The sequence below is a fragment of the Schistocerca gregaria genome, chromosome 9 (assembly GCF_023897955.1).
Source record: "Schistocerca gregaria isolate iqSchGreg1 chromosome 9, iqSchGreg1.2, whole genome shotgun sequence".
Lineage (NCBI taxonomy): Eukaryota > Metazoa > Arthropoda > Insecta > Orthoptera > Acrididae > Schistocerca > Schistocerca gregaria.
This window is the reverse complement of record NC_064928.1, coordinates 165,161,455-165,183,414: the sequence shown is the minus strand read 5'-3', so window position 1 is coordinate 165,183,414 and position 21,960 is coordinate 165,161,455. Positions and strand designations below refer to the sequence as shown.

The 21,960-nt window shown below is 38.5% G+C and overlaps 1 protein-coding gene across 3 annotated transcripts in view; it reads left to right on the top strand.

Moving 5' to 3' along the window:
• The window catches only part of LOC126292258 (zinc finger protein 501-like), a 146,357-nt gene that overhangs the window by 25,071 nt on the left and 99,326 nt on the right, over window positions 1-21,960 (top strand). For all 3 annotated transcript variants that reach the window (XM_049986157.1, XM_049986155.1, XM_049986156.1), the window contains exons 2-3: window positions 12,392-12,454; window positions 21,042-21,110. In XM_049986157.1, the coding sequence (XP_049842114.1) occupies window positions 12,395-12,454; window positions 21,042-21,110 (129 nt within the window). In that variant the 5' untranslated portion in view covers window positions 12,392-12,394. The remainder of the gene's footprint in view (window positions 1-12,391; window positions 12,455-21,041; window positions 21,111-21,960) is intronic.

Sequence of the window (21,960 nt, the reverse complement as noted above, 5' to 3'; positions counted from 1 at the left end):
TAGGCACAGGATGAATTAGTCACTGTGCGTAGGCAGCTGCAATCGACCTGCCTGCTGTCATGCAGTTGGAAGCTGCAATGAATTAATGTGTAAGATAAACTGCTAAAGAGGTACAGAAGGTGCCTCGAGTACTATCCTGCCTCCCACTAAAGTAAGCCACAGAGACAAACTTCACAAGTTGGGAAGACTGCTGTGTCAGGGGGAAGTATGTGTGAAAGGTTAGCAATCTGTTCATTCCTCTTAGGGAAATAGCAGTTTGGATGTGGAGGATCAGTTTGACAGTCAGTGTGTATGCCTGAATGGCCTCATTCTACATTTTGAACAAGCTATTCTGGCAGCTGTTAAGGGAAAACAGGGTGCAACCAGCTGCAAATTGTGGAGCACATTGAAAGAAATGATGCATGTCGTATGTGTTCCAAGACCACACTTGGATCATTCGAGCAACTGGCAGAAAATGGACCAGGAACTTCTGTGAGGCTCACAGTCTGAAACATTGTTCCCAGAACTGATTGTAACCACCTGGCTCTAAGCCGAAAGGAGTCCTCAAATCAGAGACTTCGAAGGCTCTGTGACAAGCTAGGCTGGGACTTCCAAGACTTGTACTATGGAGCTGAGAACTGTAGGATACTCCTAAATGTCTCCGGGGGCAGGGGACGGGGTTGAATTACACACCAGTGGCTGCTATTCAGGTTGCTGACTGTGTGTGGAGTGCACACAGTGGTTTTCTCATTAATCAGATCTCCATCTGGTACAGTTAACAATAGCTGTAGGAACTCCCAAAGTATTAGTGTCAGTCTCAAAGATAAGGCCCTCACAAATGAAACAGTGTTGCGTCTGTCTTCCAGTCCTGGGTACAATGCCTGCTTGGCTGTATCATTATTGGACTAGTGTGTACTGCACATTTCTTGCTAAATTGTATTCTAATGTGCACATGTATGTGGACCTGATATATGGACTTGCAAATTGCAGTACATCTGAAGCAGATGTTTGTCTGCTGAAAGACTACTTAATAAACGTTTATTGTACAATAAGACATTTTAAATAATACATGAACATCTTTTGAGGAGAGGCTGTTTTGAGAGCAGGTCATTTCATTGTGGAGGACCAAATAACATTAGAACATCTGATTTAGAAGATTCAGTACTTCATCTTACTGAGGACAATAATGGCATCAGTATCAGAGAAATAGAAGAAGCTGAGAATGTGAGGTGGTGACGGTGTGAAAAGTCTTAAGAGAGCAACTTTCGTATCCATACCATTTTCAGAGAGTGCAAGGTCTTTTTGATAACAGATTTTGAATCCCAGAAAGTCTCTTTGTATTTGGCTACTGGAAATGTGTGCTGTGGACCAACACTTTCCATCTACCATACTATTCACTAATGAAGTGGAAATGGAGTGCAGAATTTTTGCAACATTCCTTTATGAGCAGACGAGAATCATTTTGCAGTTTTGGAAACAAGATGCCAACTGTAGTTTAATTTTAATTTATGGGCTGGCATGATCGGAGACAGATTAACTTTACCTTTCATTTTCCTTGGAACACCATACAGTGAATTTTTAATGGAACATATAAATGTTATATTGGAAGATGTTCCATTACGTTTACCTCAGAACATTTGGTTTCTGCATCATGAGGCAGCACATAATATTGCTCAACAAGCAAGAAAAATTTTAGCTCAGTGCTTTCCAAATAAATGGCAATAGGGAAGTGTCCAATTCTACCCATCTGCTTTGACCCGTGAGGTCATCAATATGACAGAAACACCTACTTCCAGTGTATACAAAATGGCAACAATATTGTCACTACATATACATGCAAACAAACATGATCAAAAATAAAAACAACACAAGAACATCTCACTCCAACAATACAATGAAACTAATGAGACCACTGTGGGAAATAGGCAGTTTACTGCAGGGACAAGATAACTCAACTTAGGACATAATGCTACAGCCACAAAATCAATCATCCACTTCAAGCGACCCGTATAAGTGAGACCAAGCCCACGATACCAAAAAACCAACATCTGCAAATCTGAAAAGCAGGGATGGACATTTCCCTTGACCTATGTAGTTCAAATGAAGCCTTCAATAGCAAAAAACCAACACCCACAACTCCAAAAAATGAAATTTGACATTTCTCTTAACCTATATAGCTCAAACACAGTCCTCGATATCTATAGGCAAGCCACAAATAAAACAGTCCACTACCACAGACTACCGCACATACATACAAACAAAGCATCACTGATGCCAAAGCCCCAAAACTCAAAAAACTGCACTATAGTGATGTCACACACCAGTACACCATTACATCATGGGTTGAGCAGACGGGTGAAATCAGATGCTTCCAATGACCATTTATTAAATGGATCGGTCTTGAGGTAGCAATATGTTGGTCTGATTGATCTCCTGAACTCAGTCAACTAAATTTTTATTTTTGGGCTCATTTAAAGGACATACCAGTGTATTCAGGATCTCTTGTGAATGTTGCATTCTTTGCTAGCATGTTCAAGAACGATTCCAGCAGGTACAACAAACACCTGGATTACGGGAATGAGTTAGACAGTCCATGATGCAACATTTGGAGGCCTGTGATAGACCTAGTGTTACATATTTTGATCATTTCATTTATGCATCAGAAGACAACACTTGAAAAGAAAAAAAATAGCTGTAGAACCAAACGAAAAGAAAAGAAGAAGCAACTGCATAATAAAAAAAAGCATCTGTAACTGAGAAAATAAAAATTTGACCAAATGTGTGTTATTACACTGTTTACGTGGTTTACTTTTCATAATCTATTTTCAAAGATAGTCATACAACCAGTTTTGCTTCTGTTTTTCTACATCTCTCTGGAATCCAAAGTGATCATCTCCCATATAAACTAGTGCCAGTTTTTCAATATTTCTGTATTTATTTCATGTAGTATTTTACAACTGTAGCTTATTAAACTGACGAATCAAAAATTCACCTACTGGCATCTGGTTTCTTTGTAATTTGGATTCTTGCATTCTTTTTGAAGTCTGACAGTATGCCACTTCTATCATACATGCTCCATACTGGCTGGAACAGTGTTATGATAATTGATTTACATTAGCATCTTGATAATTCTGACGGATATTCATCTACTCCAAGTGTCCTGTTTCAAGTCAGATCTTTCAGTTCCCTCTCAAATTAGCCTTGCAGTATCCTATCTCCCACCTCATTTTCATGCACTTCACTTTCTCGGTCTATTATATTCTCTTCAAGTTTCTTTCCCTTGTACAGACCTTGTATGTATTCCTTGCACATATCAGCCTTAAGTTTGTTTAGTTTTCCTATAGACATCATATTTCTTTTGTGTTGTTTTTGCATCCTTTTACTGTTTGCTTTATTCCTCTAGCACTTCATAGCATTTTCTTTTCAAGTTCCTGGTGATCTTATTTTTTAGATATCTGTACTCCATTTTATCTGATCAATTTATTGCACTTTTATGTTTTCTCCTTTATGCAGTTGAATCAAGTGTGATTGAAGAGTTTGTACTGGCCTTGTCTGTGAACCTGTTTGGTCCTTTGCTACTCACACTATTTCATTTCTGAGAGCTACTCATTTCTTTTCTGTTGTATTCATTTCCCCCGTTTCAGTTAGTCATCATCAAATTATCTCTTTTTTCCACTCTAACAGTCTCAGATTGGCTCATTTGTACAGGTCCCATCTCATTTATTTCGTACCTTTCTTCAATTTCTTCAGATATAGTCTGCATTTAATAACCATTATATTATGTCTACAGTTCTCATCTTCTCCTGGAAATGTTTTGCAAGTTGAAGTCTGGTTTTTCAGTCTCAGATTAGATAATGGTATGACAATCTGTAACCTACCTCAATCTCTATGTCTCTTGAATGTATACTGTCTTCTTACATTATTCTTAAATCAGTTGTTCACAACAATTAAATTCATCTCTGTACAGAATTCTAGCAGGCTACTTCCTCTTTCATTAATTTCTCCTAATCCATGTTTTTCTAAACTTTTTCCTTCTCACACCATTGCATTACAGTCCCCCGTCACATTGAAATTTTTCTCTCTCATAATATTCTTAATATATTGAATTGTGACTTTGTGTACATCTTGGCGACAATAATCAATACATTATGTTGTTTATAGAAGTTTACCAATATTTCTATTTTCTTGTGCGTTATTTAACTTACTGCTGCTGATTTCTAATAATTTTTCTTTTTACATCCACCTTTTCAGTTTTGAGTTTGATAAGATATAAAGTTGTTGTGACTCGCTGATCTTTCAAAGTGTCGTTCAGTTATGTGCATCCTCTACATGTGGCGCTGTCTGCCAGCCATGCAGCAGCAGCGCCACCTAAACGGCTAGCCAGCCAGCGGCCACTAGACTCAGAGTCAGTTATGATTTGACTGTTAAAGTGTATACATGTCTTACTCTGTTTACTTGATCTGTGACTTTCGTGTATTGCATCATCCTTGAAATATATTTGTTCAACTTGAAGTTATAAAAATTGGCGACGAGGTACTGAATTTTTCTTTTTCATCAGTGACCCATGTGTTTTCATGGCTACTTTAGAGCAACTATTGCAAGGTCTCATAGAATGGAAAATGCTTCTCACAAATGTGATTCGTGATGTGGGGCGTCTCTCGTCGTTGTCTCTACCTCCTTACGACGAGATAGTGGAAGACTGGGCTGATTACGAAAAACGTCTTTGACAGCACTTCTTGGCATTTCATGTCACGGATGACCAAACATGTAAGTCTCTTTTCCTTTCATGGATTTCACCTCAAATGTATCGGTTGTTGTCCCAATTGGCTCCTTTGAAAAATCCTGTGTCTTTGTCCTTTGCTGAAATGTGCTCAATTCTGTCCATCTATTTTCAAAAGCATACGCATTTGGTATCCTTTTATCATTGTCAAGAACAACCAAATCAATCCTATCGCGCTTGGGATGCTGAACTTCACGGCCTCAGTAGAAAGTGTCAATTTGTTACCGAAGTTCACAAAGAATAGTACACCGATTCCATGGTACAGGATGCTATTATCCGATCGGTGCCCGACAAAGAAGTTAGGCAATGTGCCCTTCAGTTGGCAAATCCGACCCTAGATGAAGTCCTATCCATCGCTCAGTCTTTTGAAATTTCTCGCACTCGGCCTAACCATAAACAAATCTCTAAGAAACTGCAGCAAAACCCACGGTAACTTCCTTCGTGTCCGCAGTGTTTTACAAAACATTCATGAGAGGATTGTCCCCAACGTTGGGTCGTGTGTCACAAATGCAAAAAAAAATAGGTTCATGTGTCATTTGTTTGCAAATCTGACCACATACATGATGTTCATGAGCATGGTGCTGATTCTGATTCTGTGTTGTCTGTCAATTGTACTTCTTCCCTTTCAGGGAGGTTATTCCTCACTGTCCAAATACTTGGTCGAGATGTTCGCATGCAGGTGGATAATGGTTCTGCTGCCACTATTATCAATCCTCAGACGTATCTTCAGTTGGGTTCTCCCATCCTGTCACCTGTCACTAGGCAATTACAGACTTACAACAAACAGAGGATTTCTCTCTTGGGACAATTTAATGCTGAGGTATCTTACAAATTTGTCATTCGCACTGTTCCCATATTTGTGGTCAACCATAGTAATGTAGAAAATCTTTTTGGTTTCAATGCCTTTCACGTTTTGGGGTTCTCCATAGATGACTCTGTCAATATCGTCTCTGATGCTATTCCTTATCCAACTGGATTCCCTGTCGACGACATTCTGGTCCCTTTTTTTCCTGGGCTAGGCCGTGCAAATGACTTTGAAGCTCATATCACTCTCAAACCCACTGCTCGGCCTAAGTTTTTTCAGGCTCAGCCCATTCCTGTGGCCATTTGTGATCAGGTCAAACAGGAGCTAGATCATCTCACTGCTTCAGGGGTCTTGCTTCCTGTCACTTCCAGTGAGTGGTCCTCTCCTGTCATTGTTGTTGCTAAGCCAAATGGTCATATTCGTCTCTGTGGCGATTTCAAAGCCACTGTAAATGCTCAATGCCTTATCGACACTTACCCTATGCCTCGACCTAAAGAATTGTTCACTAAACTTGCTGGAGGCCAGTATTTTTGTAAACTTGACCTGTTAGAAGCTTATCATCAACTTCCTCTTGACGCTGCTTCCCGGCAGCTTCTGGTCCTTAACGTGCCTTTTGGCCTCTATCAATACCAACGATTGCCATTCAGGGTTGCCAGTGCCCCTGCTCTCTTTCAGCGATTCTTGGAACAATTATTGCTCACTGTCCCTGGGTGTATAAATTACATGGACGACATTGTTGTCACTGGCTCCACCACTGAAAAACATCTTCAGAATCTCCGCACATTTTTTCATGTCTTACAGACTGCCGGTCTTAAGTGTAATCTTCAGAAATCAAAATTTTTTCAGGCATCTATTATGTACTTGGGGTTTCAACTCCCTCGGGTTGGTATTCATCCGCTTCAGCAAACTGTCACTGCGATCGGTGCCCTATCTCACCCTACATCTGTTAAGGAACTACAGGCCTTCTTGGGGAAAATAGCATACTATCACTGGTTTTTACTGTCTGCTGCTTCGGTGGCTCAGCCATTGCATCGTCTGTTGCATAAAAATGTGCCTTTTCACTGGTCCGCATCATGCAATGCGGCTTTCCAGAAATTGAAGACTATGCTGAAACAGGCCCTGTGCCTGGCTACTTATCAACCTGGCCAACATCTTGTTCTTGCCACAGACGCCTCTCAATACGGGGTTTGTGCAGTGCTTGCGCACCATATTTCTGACGGTTCTGAACAACCCATTGCTTATGCCTCCAAAACGCTCGCGGATGTCCAATGAAAGTGTTCTTAAATTGAAAAAGAAACTTTGGCCATTATTTATGCTCTTCATGAGTTTGGTGTTTTTCTCTATGGATCCAAATTTCATCTCGTTATGGATCACAAACCACTTGATTCCTTGTCTCATCCATCAACGTCACTTTCCAACAAGGCTGCACACCACCTCCAGTGTTGGGCTCTTTACTTGTCTTGTTTCAATTATGAGATTCATTTCCAGCTGATGGCTCAACATGTGAATGCCGATGCACTGTCTCGCCTTCCCATGGGTCCTGATCTAGCATTCAATAGGGACGAACTTTTGTGTTTTCACCTGGATGTTGCCAAGCAGCAGGTTGTGGATGGGTTCCCCATCACCGGGGAACGGATGGCGGCTGCTACAGGTTCTGACCCTACCCTACCCTACCCTCTCCCAGGTTTTACACTGTATTCGGAAGGGTTAGCTAGATCGTCCAACCGCTAAGACTTCTGATCCATTGTGGAACTAATACACTTTGCTTTACCGCCTCACGGCTAGGAATGGTGTTATCCTCCTTTCCACCAAAAATGCTTCGCCGCGTGTTATGGTACCTGCATCTTTTGCGTGCTTCGGCCTTACGCCTCGTTCGCCAAGGGCACCGGGGTGTCTCTTGCACAAAATCTCTGGCATGTCGTCATGTGTACTGGCCCGACATCGACTCTGAAATTGCACACATGGTTGCTGCCTGTGGCCCTTGTGCATCACAGGCCGCCACCCCAAAGTCATCTTTGTCACCGTGACATTCGCCTGAGAAGCCCTGGGAGCATATTCATGCTGACTTCACGGGACCTCTTTTAGGTACTTATTGGCTACTCATTATTGACGTCTACTCTAACTTTCCTTTCATTGTCCATTGCACATCACCTACCACCGCGGAAACCACCAATGTTCTAGCTCGCATTTCTCTTTGCAAGGCCTTCCCTCTACTCTTGTTACTGATAATGGTCCTCAATTTGCCTCTTCAAATTTTGTGGATTTTTGTCATGCATGTCACGGCCCCTCCATTCCATCCACAGTAAAACAGTCAGGCTGAATGACTGGTCCGCACATTTAAGGCTCAGATGAGGAAACTCCTGACTTCTTCTGCTGCTGATGATGCGCTTCTCCAATTTCTGGCTTCTTACCATTTCATCCCTATGGGCAACCACAACTCGGCTGAGCTCTTACATGTCCAACAGTACTGCATGCTACTTCATCTTCTGCGGCCTTCCATGTCACGGCCATGGGTGCCTTCGCTTGGCCGGTTCACCACCAGCGACCTTGTATGGGTACGGGGATATGGCAAGCAGCCAAAATGGAGTCCTGACCGCAGCTTATGACACCGTGGCCGATGCCTGTATGAAATCCAGATGGACACGGGTGTTTCAGTGTGTCATTCGGACCAGCTTTGCCCTCGTGTGCCGGCAACGCCTGTTCCAGATGCCACTACACCACCTATGGCTCTACCTGACGCTCGGGATCCTGGAATCTCTCATTACTCACATTGCAGTCTTTTTACCATCATATCGGTGCCAGCACTAGAACTGATGCCAACAGGAGATGTGCCCATGCAGAAACCAGATGAGCATCATCTGTTGGAGCAACTCTACTCGCCTCCTTCTCCTACGGACACGGACACATTGCCCATGTGTCCTGTTATAACAATTGGACTTGCCACAATGGGCAGACTGGTGCACAGGTCCCCAGCAGATTTAACCCCCACATCTCATGTCGTCTCGACCCATTATCATCGGGGACACTTCTGTCCGTATGGGAAGTCTCCACCTCTGGACTTAACGGCCAGTCAAACAACACCTATATACGTTAGCAATCTACATGCCACCTCCATCAAGACCTGTGCAAAAACTTCAAAGGTGGGAAATGTGTTGTGACTCGCCAATCTTTCAAAGTGCTGCTGCACAGTTACGCGCGTCTTTTACATGTGGTGCTGTCTGCTAGCCATCCAGCAGCAGCATCACCTAAACGGCCAGCCAACCAGCAGCCACTAGACTCGGACTCAGTTAAAGTGACACACGTCTTACTCTGTTTACTTAATCTGTGACTTTTGTGTGTTGCATCATCCTTGAAATATATTTGTTCAACTTGAAGTTATAACAAAAGTGTTAATATGTTTTGTTGGACATGTACATCAGGAAAATTAGTATTATATTTTAAATTCTCAGTTCTCTCTATTGGTGTGATGCAGTAATAACAAAAGCCTGCTTATGCTTAATATTTCTTGGCACAGCTTTGATAATTCTCTCCGGCTGCATTTTGATTTGCATAGAGGAAAGGGTTAATCTTCTCTTCTCTTCTTCTGATTGGATTCACATTGAATGTTGGACACATAATGTGTGTGTGCTAGTACCCTGTTACCCCATGTTGGTTTGTGTTTAAGTGGTAAAGATCGTTGCTATTCGCAGCTGAACCTTCTCTCAACAAAAAGTGTAACTTTTCACTATTTGTATCTGCTCTTAAATATATTCCATTCATAGTGTTAATGTTTTCTAGTAACTTTTACTCTATAGTGAGTCTGTGCATTGTCAAATAACACTTACCTGATTGTTTCATTTCGTGTGAAATGAAGTTATGCTACTCCAAGATACTTCAGCTAAATAGTGGAGAATCACTTTACTAATGGCAGTTAAAGATGACAGCTTTTGTAAATGTTTGGAAATAATAGCTATACTTTGTTTATATTTTAAAAAGCTGCAACCTAGTATCTTACATTATTAACAGAAAATTTCCTATTTTTAATCTGCAGATTTGTAAATAGATAAAGCAGATGCCTTTCAACTACTAGATTGCATATCTCTTGAAGTTCGAGTCCTAAAGTACTAACAACATTTTGCAGTCCATACTCGCAGAGTTCAAATAATTTATTCAATAAATGACCAACAAGATACAAGGCGTGTCAGAAAAGTAACGAGACTGATTTTTTATCAACCAAGTTTTTATGTATTATTTTTTTTTTTTCAAACAACAATATTGTCCCCTTCAAAGTAGGACCCTTTGGCAACTATATACCCACAGAGTCATTGTTGCCAGTTTTATTGCAGCACTGAAAGGCTTCAACTTGTAGTGCCTTTAACATATCAGTCACATTTTTTAAAGAATGTTGTCCGGAGTCCCAAAATGATGCCCTGAAAGTCATTTTTCAATTTCAGGAAAAGAAAAGTTACAAGGAGTCATATCGGGTGAACAGGGGAGGGAGGGGGGCGGGGGCTGCAGAACAACAGAAATGCCTTTTGAGCCAAAAATTCTGTGATGGGTGTGGGTGTGTTGTCATGATGCAGCATCCACCTGTCTGCAATGTCCAGTCTCGCTCAATTCACCCTTTTCCTGAGGCTTTCAAGGATATATTTGTAAAACACTTGGTTCTCAGTTTTTCCTGGGGCAACAAATTCTTCATGCATGATACCCCTACTGTCAAAAGAGCAAGTCATCATCGTTTTGGTCTTTGATTTTTCTCATTCTTTCAGTCGAGGAGAAGCCTCAGTGTGCCATCCCTCACTTTGCCTCAGGTACACACCTCATGTTCCTTTCATTTTGATTTCAATCTATGAAATACTAGCTTAGCAACCACTGCTTCACTGGCATAGACTGTATAGCATGCAGAGATTGTTTTTGTTTTTATTTTATGAAATTATTATCTTGTTCCAAAATTGCAACACCTTCTAAGCTTTTTGCGCTAATTAAGGCCATATAAGCATGATCTTGTCTCAACATACATCTGGCCAAAAAGCGATTCTGGTAGATGGAGTCCAAAGTTTTTGTTAATCATGCCTTCTGGATTCTTGTGGAGCTATTTCCATAGCAAATTTCATCCCCTAACAAATAGTTCTTTATATCTAATTGAGAAGTAAAATACTAATTTTCACAAATTTTGCTTTAAAACTTTTTTAATGTAGTGAGATTTTTTCTTAAAACATTTTTCATCCCCTATTGCACTCCCTTAGGAGTTGAATTTCTAGAAAAACTGAAACATACTTAAAAAAAAAATTACTAACAGAGAAGTCAAATACCAGTTGTCACAGATGTAGCCTTAAAATTCTTTAGTAGTTCTATAGTAATTATTTTAAAAAAACGTTCTCCTATTGTTTTATCCACTCAGTGGCTTAATTTCCAAAAATGTTGAAACATATATTTTTTAATTTCTGACTGAGAAACCAAATAGCAGTTTTCATAGTTCTATCTCTGAAATTTCTTTAAAAGCAACATACTTTCAAAAAGCCTTTCATCCCCTATTTTCGCCCCTTAGGAGTGGGATTTCAGACAATCCATTCTTAAATGATGCCTTTAGTATAAGATCCACACACTCTCCAGACTTCAAATTTCTATTGTTAGTAGTTTGGGCTGGGTGATGAGTCAGTGAATCAGTCTGGCCCTGTTTCACCCCCTTAGGGGTTGAATTTTTCATTAAACTTTTCACCCCCTATTTCCCCCTTAGGGGTTGAATTTTCAAAAGCAGTAGCATGTGTATATTTTATTTACAAATTTTCTTACATTTAACTCAAAAACTACTAGCACAGTGAAATACTTCCATAAAAACTTTCATCCTCCATAGCGGTTGAGTTTCCAAAAACAGTGAAACACTTATTTTTTTTTATTTCTAACTGAGAAGCCAAATTTATATTTTCATAAATTTAGCTTTAAAAAGGCTCCATAATAAAATATTTTCATAAAAAACCTCATCCCCTATTTCACCCCTTTTGCGGTTCAAGTTCCGAAAACACTGAAAAACATATCTTTTTACTTGTAACTTAGAATTCAAATACCAGTGTTCATAGATGTAGCTTTAAAGGTACTTTAGTATTTCTTTAATAGTGGTATATTTTCAAAAGAAGCTGTCACCCACTATTTCATCCTCATAGGGCTAAATTTCCCAAAATGCTCGAACATGTATTTCTTTAATTCTGACGAAAAACAGGAAACTTCTATTCCCTATACCACGCCCTTAGGGTTGGAATTTCAAAAAAAAAAAAAAAAAAAAAAAAAAAAAAATCTCTTCTTAATGTATGCCTACAGTATAAAATCTGCACATTCTCCAAATTTCCAGTTTCTATCCTTAGCAGTTTGGACTGAGCGATAATGAGTCAGTCACTCATGACATTGCCTTTTATATATACAGAGATCTGCATTTAACTGCCCTCTTCTTAAAGGAAATGATAGAAACTTGAAGTTCAGATAGTATGTGGATCTTATACTATAGGATCATTTAAGAAGGGATTACCTGAAATTCCACTCCTAACGGGGTGAAATAAGGGATGAAAGGCTTTATGAAAGTATGTTGCTTTTAAGGAAATTTCAAAGATAGAACTATTAAAACTGATATTTGGTTTCTCAATCAGAAAATAAAAAATATGTGTTCCAGCATTTTTGAAAATTAAACCACTAAGGGGGTAAAACAGCATGTGAAAATTTTAAAAAATGACTCCTTCAAACACAGACTAGCATTTCTCAGTCCACAGATGTAGGACTTTGTATGTACTTTTTTGTAGTGTATGCTTTAGTCTCAGTTTATTCTCTGCAGTTTGTCTTCAATTATATTTTTCTTACAGGAGATGGCCCTGGAACAACATACAACACCCATCTGTGATGGAATTATGATCAAACGAGAGCCAGTAAGTAATATTATAAGGTGTATAACTTTGCTTCCGCCATTTGCCAATAAGCGGCGACAACAGTAAGTAGCGATCAAAAGAAACAGATCACAGACATCAGGCAGCTAGCTTGGACCTTGGTCAACATAACCTTATTCAGACATTAGTCGATTTGTGTCTGCATCATAAAGTTGTTCTTGATTGAAAATGTCAGTTTACGAGCTTAAGTCTCGTCATTCGAGGGAGATTTTAGTGTTTTGTTTCATTATGAAGAAAACAGCAGCTGAGTCTCATTTAATTCTCTCAAGTATGTATGGTACAGAAACTATTAGTGAAACAACGTGTCATGAGTGGTTTCAACCCTCCAAGAATGGTGATTTTAACGTAGTAGACTGTCATAGTGGTGGAAGAGAGAATGTTTTCGAAGCTGCAGAATTGGAGACATCGCTGAGTGAACACTCACGTCAAACTCTAGAAGAATTTGCACAATTAGTGGGAGTGACATAGCAAGCCATTTCCAAATGTCTCAAGGCTATGATCATGATTCAGAAAAAAGGAACTTGGGTCCCGTGTGAGCTGAAACCAAGAGACGTTGGGCGGCATTTGTTTGTTTGTGGACAGTTGCTTCAGAGGCAAAAACGGAAGGGATGTTGGCATTGCATTGTGACTGGGGACGAAAAATGGGTTCATTACAATAACCTTAAGTGCAAAAAATCATGGGGATGTCCCGGCCATGCTTCCATGACCAAACTGAATATTCACGGCTCCAAGATGATGCTCTGCATTTGGTGGAACCAGCTTGGCATAGTGTACTATGAGGTGTTAAAACCAAGTGAAACAATCACAGGTGTTCATTATATAATGCAGTTAACGTGTTTGAGCAGAGCATTAAAAGAAAAATGGCCGCAATACAGCGAGAGGCATGATAAAGTGATTTTGCAGCATGACAATGCTCGACCCCACATATTCTCGAGATATTGCTCCCTCGATCACCTGTTTAGATCAATGGCGCATGGCCTGGCTAACCAACACTTCTGATCTCGTGAAGAAGTCACAAATTGGATCGATTTGTGGATTGCTTCAAAAGATAACAGTTTTTTCAACGCAGGATTCATACACTACCCAAAAGATGGAGAAAGTAGTGGCCAGTGATGTAAAATACTTTGAATGATACATGTGTAACCAATTTGTTTCATTAAAGCCTCAAATGTTGGGGAAAAATGGCAGAAGTTGTACATCTTGTATTATAAGCTATTATTTTATTTATCAACATTTGGGGTGTATCTCAAAAATAAAAAAATAAACATAACTCTTTCTATCAATAAAGAAGAAAGAACAGCTCTGTTTTCCTTATCATAAGGGCTCCAAGGTTGTACTTAGATCACTGCAGCAACTGACAGAGAATATTGATAGGACCAGCTTTGCTCATGGAATTTTAATGAAGCCAACAACCTGCAGCATTGTCCCTAGAACTAATTGAAGCCCCATGATTCTAAATTTAATATTTAATCTTACACTCCCACATATCACCAATAAACATGCAGTCTCTTCATAGAAATTGATTCCTTTCAAAAGCATCGAGAGGTGTAAGATGTACAAATAACATTTTTACTTATCTTCATTTTCTCGTTGTTGAATGTGTTTCATCATGTCTAGGGATAGATTCTTCAGGCTGAAATTTTTCAACTTTGTGGATTCCAGTTTCTGTTAAGAAGAAATGTGCGTGCTTTAATTGATCCATAATTTTCATTTGAAATGGCTTTCTTGGGTACTTCTAATGAGCTGAATATTATTGATGTCAAATAATTCATGTGTTCTGTCTATGTACTCCCTTTCGTCCATTGTAACTAGTGTATTGTCTTTATATGCCTTCTTAATTATGGATTGATTGCTTTTCAGTTTATTATGGATTTTAAGGTTTTTGTATCATTCATAGTTTATTAAGATCTAAACTTTCCTTTCTTAATTTCTTTTCAAGAAGCTTGCTGATTTTGTGACATATTGCTGCTTTAATATTTGAATTGAATTTTGCACCATCAGCTGTATTTTTAGTTGCAACTAAGACCTGCTTTAGTGTATGATTGTTGAGGGTGGGCTTTATGTTGTACATTAGTCCTTACTGGAGTAGACTCTTTCTCCTTTGGTCAGATTTTATGTCTGTATTGTTCAACACTCTGCTGTAAGATGTGTGTGTGTGTGTGTGTGTGTGTGTTATTTTGTTTGGTTTTCAGAGTCTGCAGTTTCTTACCATGTGTATTGCAAATGTTCAATTACTCCTTATCAACTTTGTCTTGGATGTACTGGCACTTAATGTCATATATGGTAGGTCCCATAATGTTTGCTGCTTCTGTCTACATGCTGAGCACCTGTCTCCTTAGTAAGTTGTCTTTCTTGTGTAAGTGCCTTTTTTGTTTTCATCAACAATTTTCTGCTTTGTGCTTTACAAGCTTTTATGTAATTCAGAATTAGACCTAACAGGCAACAATGTTTGTTCAATCGTATGTGAGCAACTATATGTGAGTAGTGAGATTTTTATACTTGTAAATAGCTTTTGTTGCCTGGCTTGGCTCTAATAACGTGATTTTATCCATTAAAAATGATTAGTGAAAATATGGGACTGTAAGAACAATGGATTTGTTAATAAAATAGCTTGTTCTGCTCCCAGACACGATTTTTGTTATATTTATATTTGTATTTTGCACAACACATTCAGAAAATTATTGTGGAATTCATAGAACTCTTCCAGCTAACCTTAAGTTACAACTACTTTACATTTAATGACATCTATAAACAGCCAGATGGGCTAGCAGTGAGATCATTTATATGTTATACCTTAACTGACACGTGCATAAATTATTTGGAATGAAAACTGTTTAATAGCCAAGAAACCTGCACAAAGAAAATTGAATTTTATAGCACATATGTTGAAGGGATGCTGCTGTTAATAAAAGGGGATGCCAAAGAAATTGTTTGGATTTGAAATTGCTTCAACAGTCAGAACATTAACAAGACAATAGCAGCAGTTAACTTGACCTAAATGTCACAAGACACAACAATACATTCCCATTCAAAATTTATAGAAAAAATACAATGACAAACACCACACTCCCTGCAACTACATGATACCCAAATATTCATAACCAACAGCATATAGGTCATTATTACATAGGACAAATAAAGTACCCATGAACCTATAAAACATGCAACAGGAAATAAACATATTGAAACAGGTTACATTTGCCAATGACTGTGCTGCCTTCACAGTCAATTCCTTATTAGACAAAATAAAAAGACAGACATGTAATGTTACTGCCCTAGATCTTATGTTGGTTGTTGCTCTGCTTCTCTTCAGTGTCTGTCTTCCTGCTGTTTTTTGATTTAGATATACATCTGTTAATGATCAGTACAACAGTATTTGACTTAATTTACAAATTTTTTACCTTTGTTGACATCAGCAAAGTAGTGATAATTGCAATTAATAATTTAAGTAATCAGCATATCAAATGTTGACACCTACACTACAAATGATTTGAGCTAGTGGCACATTGTCACTATACACTGTCACAGTTAAATTCTTTCTCTCTCAAACAGCTTGAATTTGGCTTTGATTACATGGTCACAGCAATTAGTCACTTCCAATCAGTGTTTTTGAGTAAACAGAATGACAGTGCTTGTAGTCGGCTACTCAAGTACTCACTCACAAAATAATTGTACATTTTCATTATTTTGATCGATATCAGTATAGAGCAGTTAGCAGGTTGGTGGCTGACTGTGACAGCTAGTGACAGAAGTTGACAATTGAGCTAACACATGCTGACAGACTCAAGTCTTGACATATATGCTTACTAATAGACTTATGTAAGATTAAAAATCAAAATTCATTAATATAAAAGGACTTTACAACTTTGTAATGATATAGAATTTTAGTGAGATAACTTACAGAATCAATAGATGCATCATTTTGTAGCAAACAACCTCAAGTCTGATCCACATAGTGCATCAGTACCCCATTCTGCCACCAGGAGCACCACTTTAGTGCACAGTTAAGATGTCTACTTTCATCAGTGCGGAGCTTGCTCATTGTGTGTTTTGGGTTCATGAAATGAATTCTGCAACAACTGTTTGGTGTAAATTTCACACCAAATATGGTAAAGAACCTCCAAGCAGGCCTACAATTTGCTCTTGGCACAAGAACTTTATTGAGATGGGTAGTTCACTGCGACATGTTAAAGCAGTAGGTCATCCTTGTCTTGATGATTATCTCAAAGAAATCTGGGAGAGCTGTACCCGCAGTCAACAAAAATCAATGTGAAGTGTGTCCTGGGAGACTGGCATTCTACAAAAGGCAGCTTGGTGAGTACTCAGTGAACATTTATACTTGAAACCATACTGATCCACAATGGCACAGCTTATTATCGATTAAGATGACTGAGATGGGATGGTTTACTACCAGCAAACTGTGCACCACCTCATTTCCTAGCAGAAGTTCTAGACTTGCTCAATAATCACTTCCCTGTTCAATGGATTGGCCAAGAAGGGCCACTCGCATGGCCACTCCCCAGACTTGACACCACTGTATTTTTGTCTCTGTGGTTTCATTAAAGACTCTGTGTATGTTCCTCCCCTACCAAAATTGAACATCGAACCAAAATGACACTTGACACTTTTATGTGAAACTTGAGTTGTTTGCTACAAAAGAAGCATCTTCCAATTCTGTAGGTTATCAAAATAAATTTCTATATCATTCCAAAGTTGTAAAGTCCTTAATAAATCACCATGTATTTTCATTAACAACATGAAAGAGGGAAAAACAAAAAAACACAGTTACAATAAGCAAAAGAGCAAATTAGTTTAACAGTGGAACTTCCCTGGGAGATTAAAACAGTGTAATTGACCAATACTTGAACCTGGGACCTTTGCCTTTCGTGGACATGTACTGTACTGACTGAGCTATCTGAGCACACATTACAACAGCTCTCAGATTTACTTCTATCTGTACTTCATCTACTACATTGCAAACACACAGAAATTTTCCTACATACCTTGTGGGACTAGCACTTCTTGAAAAAGGGATGTTTTGGAGACATGGCTTAATGATAGCTTGTGGGATTATCTACAGATCCTTTCTTCCGGGAATGCTAGTCTCACAAGGTATGCAGGAGACATTCTGTGAAGTTTGGAATGAGGGAGACAAAGTACCAGTGAAAGTAAAGCTGTGATGGCAGGTTTTGAGTTATGTGTGGGTAGCTCAGTTAGTAGAGCACTTGCCCACAAAAGACAGAAGTCCCACGTATGAGTCCCAATCTGGCACACCATTTTAACCTGCCAGGAAAGTTGTATATCAAAATGGCTCTGAGCACTATGGGACTTAACATCTATGGTCATCAGTCCCCTAGAACTTAGAACTACTTAAACCTAACTAACCTAAGGACATCACACAACACCCAGTCATCACTAGCCAGAGAAAATCCCTGACCCTGCCGGGAATCGAACCCGGGAACCCGGGCACGGGAAGCGAGAACACTACCACACGACCACGAGCTGCGGACAGTTGTATATCAGCAACACTCCACTGCAGAGTGAAAATTCATTCTAATTTAACTGTGATCTACACTATCACCAAAAGGCAAAGCTGTAGGTATTATTTTACAAGTGGGCATACTTGGACTCAGAAAATCTGATCTATAAAATTATTGTACTGATGTACATAACTATAATTTTCAGATTCAAAAATTCTGGAACATGAAAAATTTGACTATGAATAATTTTTGAAGTAGGAAGTTTATGGGAAAAGTAAAATGTGTATGGAGAAAAGGATAACGAGAGCCTTTAAATGATTTATACCACTTCATAAACAAACAGGTATATGCTCACTGAAAATTTCTATTTCATGTGTTCCTTGAAAATCATAAATTATGAAATTTTCTTTATAAGAATCATTTCCAGGTAAATTAATTATACAGTAGTCATCAGCAGTAGAGAAAGTACACTGTTAAAAGTGAAGTTTCATAGCTTCTTGCTTTTATTTATGCCAGGAGGGGTACAAGAAACAAGTTGGCTTGTACAGTTACAGACCCAGACACAGATGGCTACATGAAGGAAAAATATAAAAATAGATGCTTATATAGCATTTCGTACATAGGCAATGTATCACACAAGATTGCAAATATCTTCAGGAACCACAAAGAAAGACTGTATTCTCTATGTCTAATAAACTACTAGATAAGTAATTCCACACATGAACAAAGACACTCAGAAATCTTTTACTGTTTCAGTGTGAATACAACTCCAGATTAAAAGTCAGGCCAAGCCCAAAGTACAAATTACAATTTATCACAAGAACAGAGTCCAAGTTACTATGAGGAAATACAATAGTGAAAAGTGAGAGAGTGCTCTGCTCTGGGGTTATATGAAGCCAGTTTATTGACTGGCGTGTTGCAGTGGCGCTTGACCATAGGCAGTGCCCGCAGGTCCTGATGCGATGCTGTCTTTTGTCATTTTTTTGCCACCTCCTAGTGCCATAACAGGTGAACTGATTTATGATAGATCACATCAGCACCAAGCGAAATGTGGTAGCCATGGCAGTAGCACCAGTAGCAGATGAGTGGCAACGCGGTAGTTTACCACAACTACAGAAACTAATTCATAATATAAAATATAATGACATCCATATTCAGATCCTGGAATATAAAAAAATCACATGCCAGCGGTGCTCCATGTTCTATCTAGGATATCTGCACCAGGTATATAGAGCACATTAAATCCTAGACACACAATAGGCACACTTCATCAGCAATAGCCACACATGTACACAATACAGGATACCAAATGGAAAAATTAGAAAAAACTAACCCATAATGTTCAGATACAGCATTAGTAATGTTCATTTTGACACAGTCATGTCATTTAAATACTTGGGTGCAACATGACAAAGTGATATGAAATGGAATGAGCATGTGAGGATTGTGGTAGGGAAAGTGAATGGTCGCCTTTGGTTTATTTGAAGAATATAGGGAAGGTGTGGTTCACCTATAAAGGAGATTAAATATAGGATACTAGGGCCACCTATTCTTGAGCACTGCTCAAGTGTTTAGGATACAAACCTGGTCAGATTAAAAGAACACATTGAAGCAATTCAGGGATTGGCCGCTATATTTGTTACTGGTAAGTTCGAACAACATACAACTGTTACAGACATACTTTAGAAACTCAAATGGAAATCTCTGGAGCAAAGGAGTCATTCTTTTTGAAGAACTTTGTTGTGAAACTTTAGCGAACCAGCATTTGAAGCTCACTGCTGAAAAATTCTACTGCCTCAACATACGTTGCGCATAAGGACCATGAAGATAAGATACGATAAATTATGGCTTATATGGAGGCATATAGACAGTCATTTTTCCCTCGCTTTATTTGCGAGTAGAACAGGAGAGGAAATGACTAATAGTGATATGGGGTACCCTCTGCCATGTGTTGTATGATGGATTGCAGAGTATCTGTGTAGATGTACATGTGGATGTAAATGTAGAAAAGTTGTGGAAAATGTCAGAGTACTCCACTGACTAAATAAAGGTCATAAAATGTATCTTTTGGAAACTGGAGATATATTTGCATTACAGAAAATTTGAAGACAAAATATTAAATGAAAAACTGGAAAGTGAATCAGTGAATCTCTTCAGCTGCTTCAGTAATGTACATAAATAAACATAATACTAAATACCTTTATAAAACGTATAAGCAAATCAAGATCCAGATTATTAAGGTAAATACCCTCCATGTGAAAGAATGTTATATCATGCTCTGTGGATGACCTATACTGTTATCTCTGCTAGCTATATTGAAAAACATGCTTTTAAATGTTTTCAATCTGTACTGTACCCAGAAAATTGTGTGTTATGTTTAAAATGTTCAAGTTTCTGTACAAGTGGGCCACAAGAAAGTATAAGTATAAGTTAATTCCAAATTTGGTTGCCATTAACTCTGTTTAAAGGTCAGTATTTTCGTCTTTCCCTCTCCTTCCCTCTTTCCTGATGAAGCAATCATTGGTTTCAAAAGCTTGAATTTTGTGTGTATGTTTGTGTTTGTTCGTGTGTCTATCAACCTGCCAGCACTTTCGTTTGGTAAGTCACATCATCTTCTTTTTTTCAATATTTAATTAAAAATTCTGCAAGTTTTTATACATTATAGTAAAGACAACAGAACAGTACAGCACCTCACACATCAAAAACATCACGAATAAATGGCATAGCACATGAAAAACACACTTGTACATGTGAATCATTTTCCAAAATACATCGTGCAAAATATAAATGAAAAAGAAAATTCTGGCTAGTAACAGAAAAAGTTATTTTGGAAACAAACCCCTGTTTTTGCAATCATAGGCTTTCAAGAGCCATTTCAAATGGGTAAAATCAAAGTCTGTACAGGATCTGAACGGGGTTCACCTCTAGTCAGTCTTACAGTTTCAGCAACTGGTTATGAAATGCAGGAAATGTGGTCAAGTACAGACTTTCAATTGTCACAATGTATTCATTTTTGATGTGTAGACTGGTTTCATCTGTGCCCCTTTTATTTTGTTTCACCTTTATTTTATATATTGACTTTCATTCAGGTGGAGGCTGACCCACTTGCATCTCCAAAGCAAGAGATGAAGTACATATCTGTTAAAGAAGAAACTCCGGTAAGTACTAAAGATCACCTAACTTTACTTCCAAATATATTCCCTGCCATCCCCTCTGAATGGCATGATTGATTGGACAAAATGCTTTGGTAGTTCCTTTGAAAAGGAAACATTTCATTTCCTTCCCCATCCTTGTCCAGTTCTCCATCTAAAATAATCTTATCACCAGCAAGCTGTCAAATCCTCATCTGCCTGCCTGCCTGCCTGCTTGCCTCCCTCCTCATGAAGTCCATTTATGCAGCATTGTGAGGCTGGAAGAACAATGAACAAAATATTCAAAAGTGTGATCAATCCTTTCTTGGTAAATGGCAATTCACTCAGAAAAAAATAAAGTTTACTTGTTTTGTACAAGACAATATATGTTTTCATCAGTAACAATACAAGTGCAGGGGGAAGTAAACATGTAAAACTGACCGTTTAAAATTCGTAAGTGTGTATATTGATCAGAATGTGAATTGGAAATAACATATTACTGGTCTTCTCAAAAACTTGAGTTCAGCCACATTTGCTCAAGATGCAACTTTTGATTTTGCTGAGCTAAAGATTACAAAATTAATTTATTTTACGTAGTTATATTCATTAGCATTGAATTGAATAATTTTTTGTAGCAGTTCCACTTGTGGACACGAAGTGTTCATTGGGCAGAAATGTGCTGTAAAAATAAAATCTGGTGGCCATCCAAAGATTTCATGTAGATAACTGATTAAAAATGAAGTATATTACATCCGCCATTCCATATGTTCAACGTCTCTTGTAGTTAGTTGTGATGAAACAAACTTTATTTCATAATGGTAGTAGCATCCTCAAATATAACACTAGAAAATAAAATAATCCTATCTCTCCATAACTT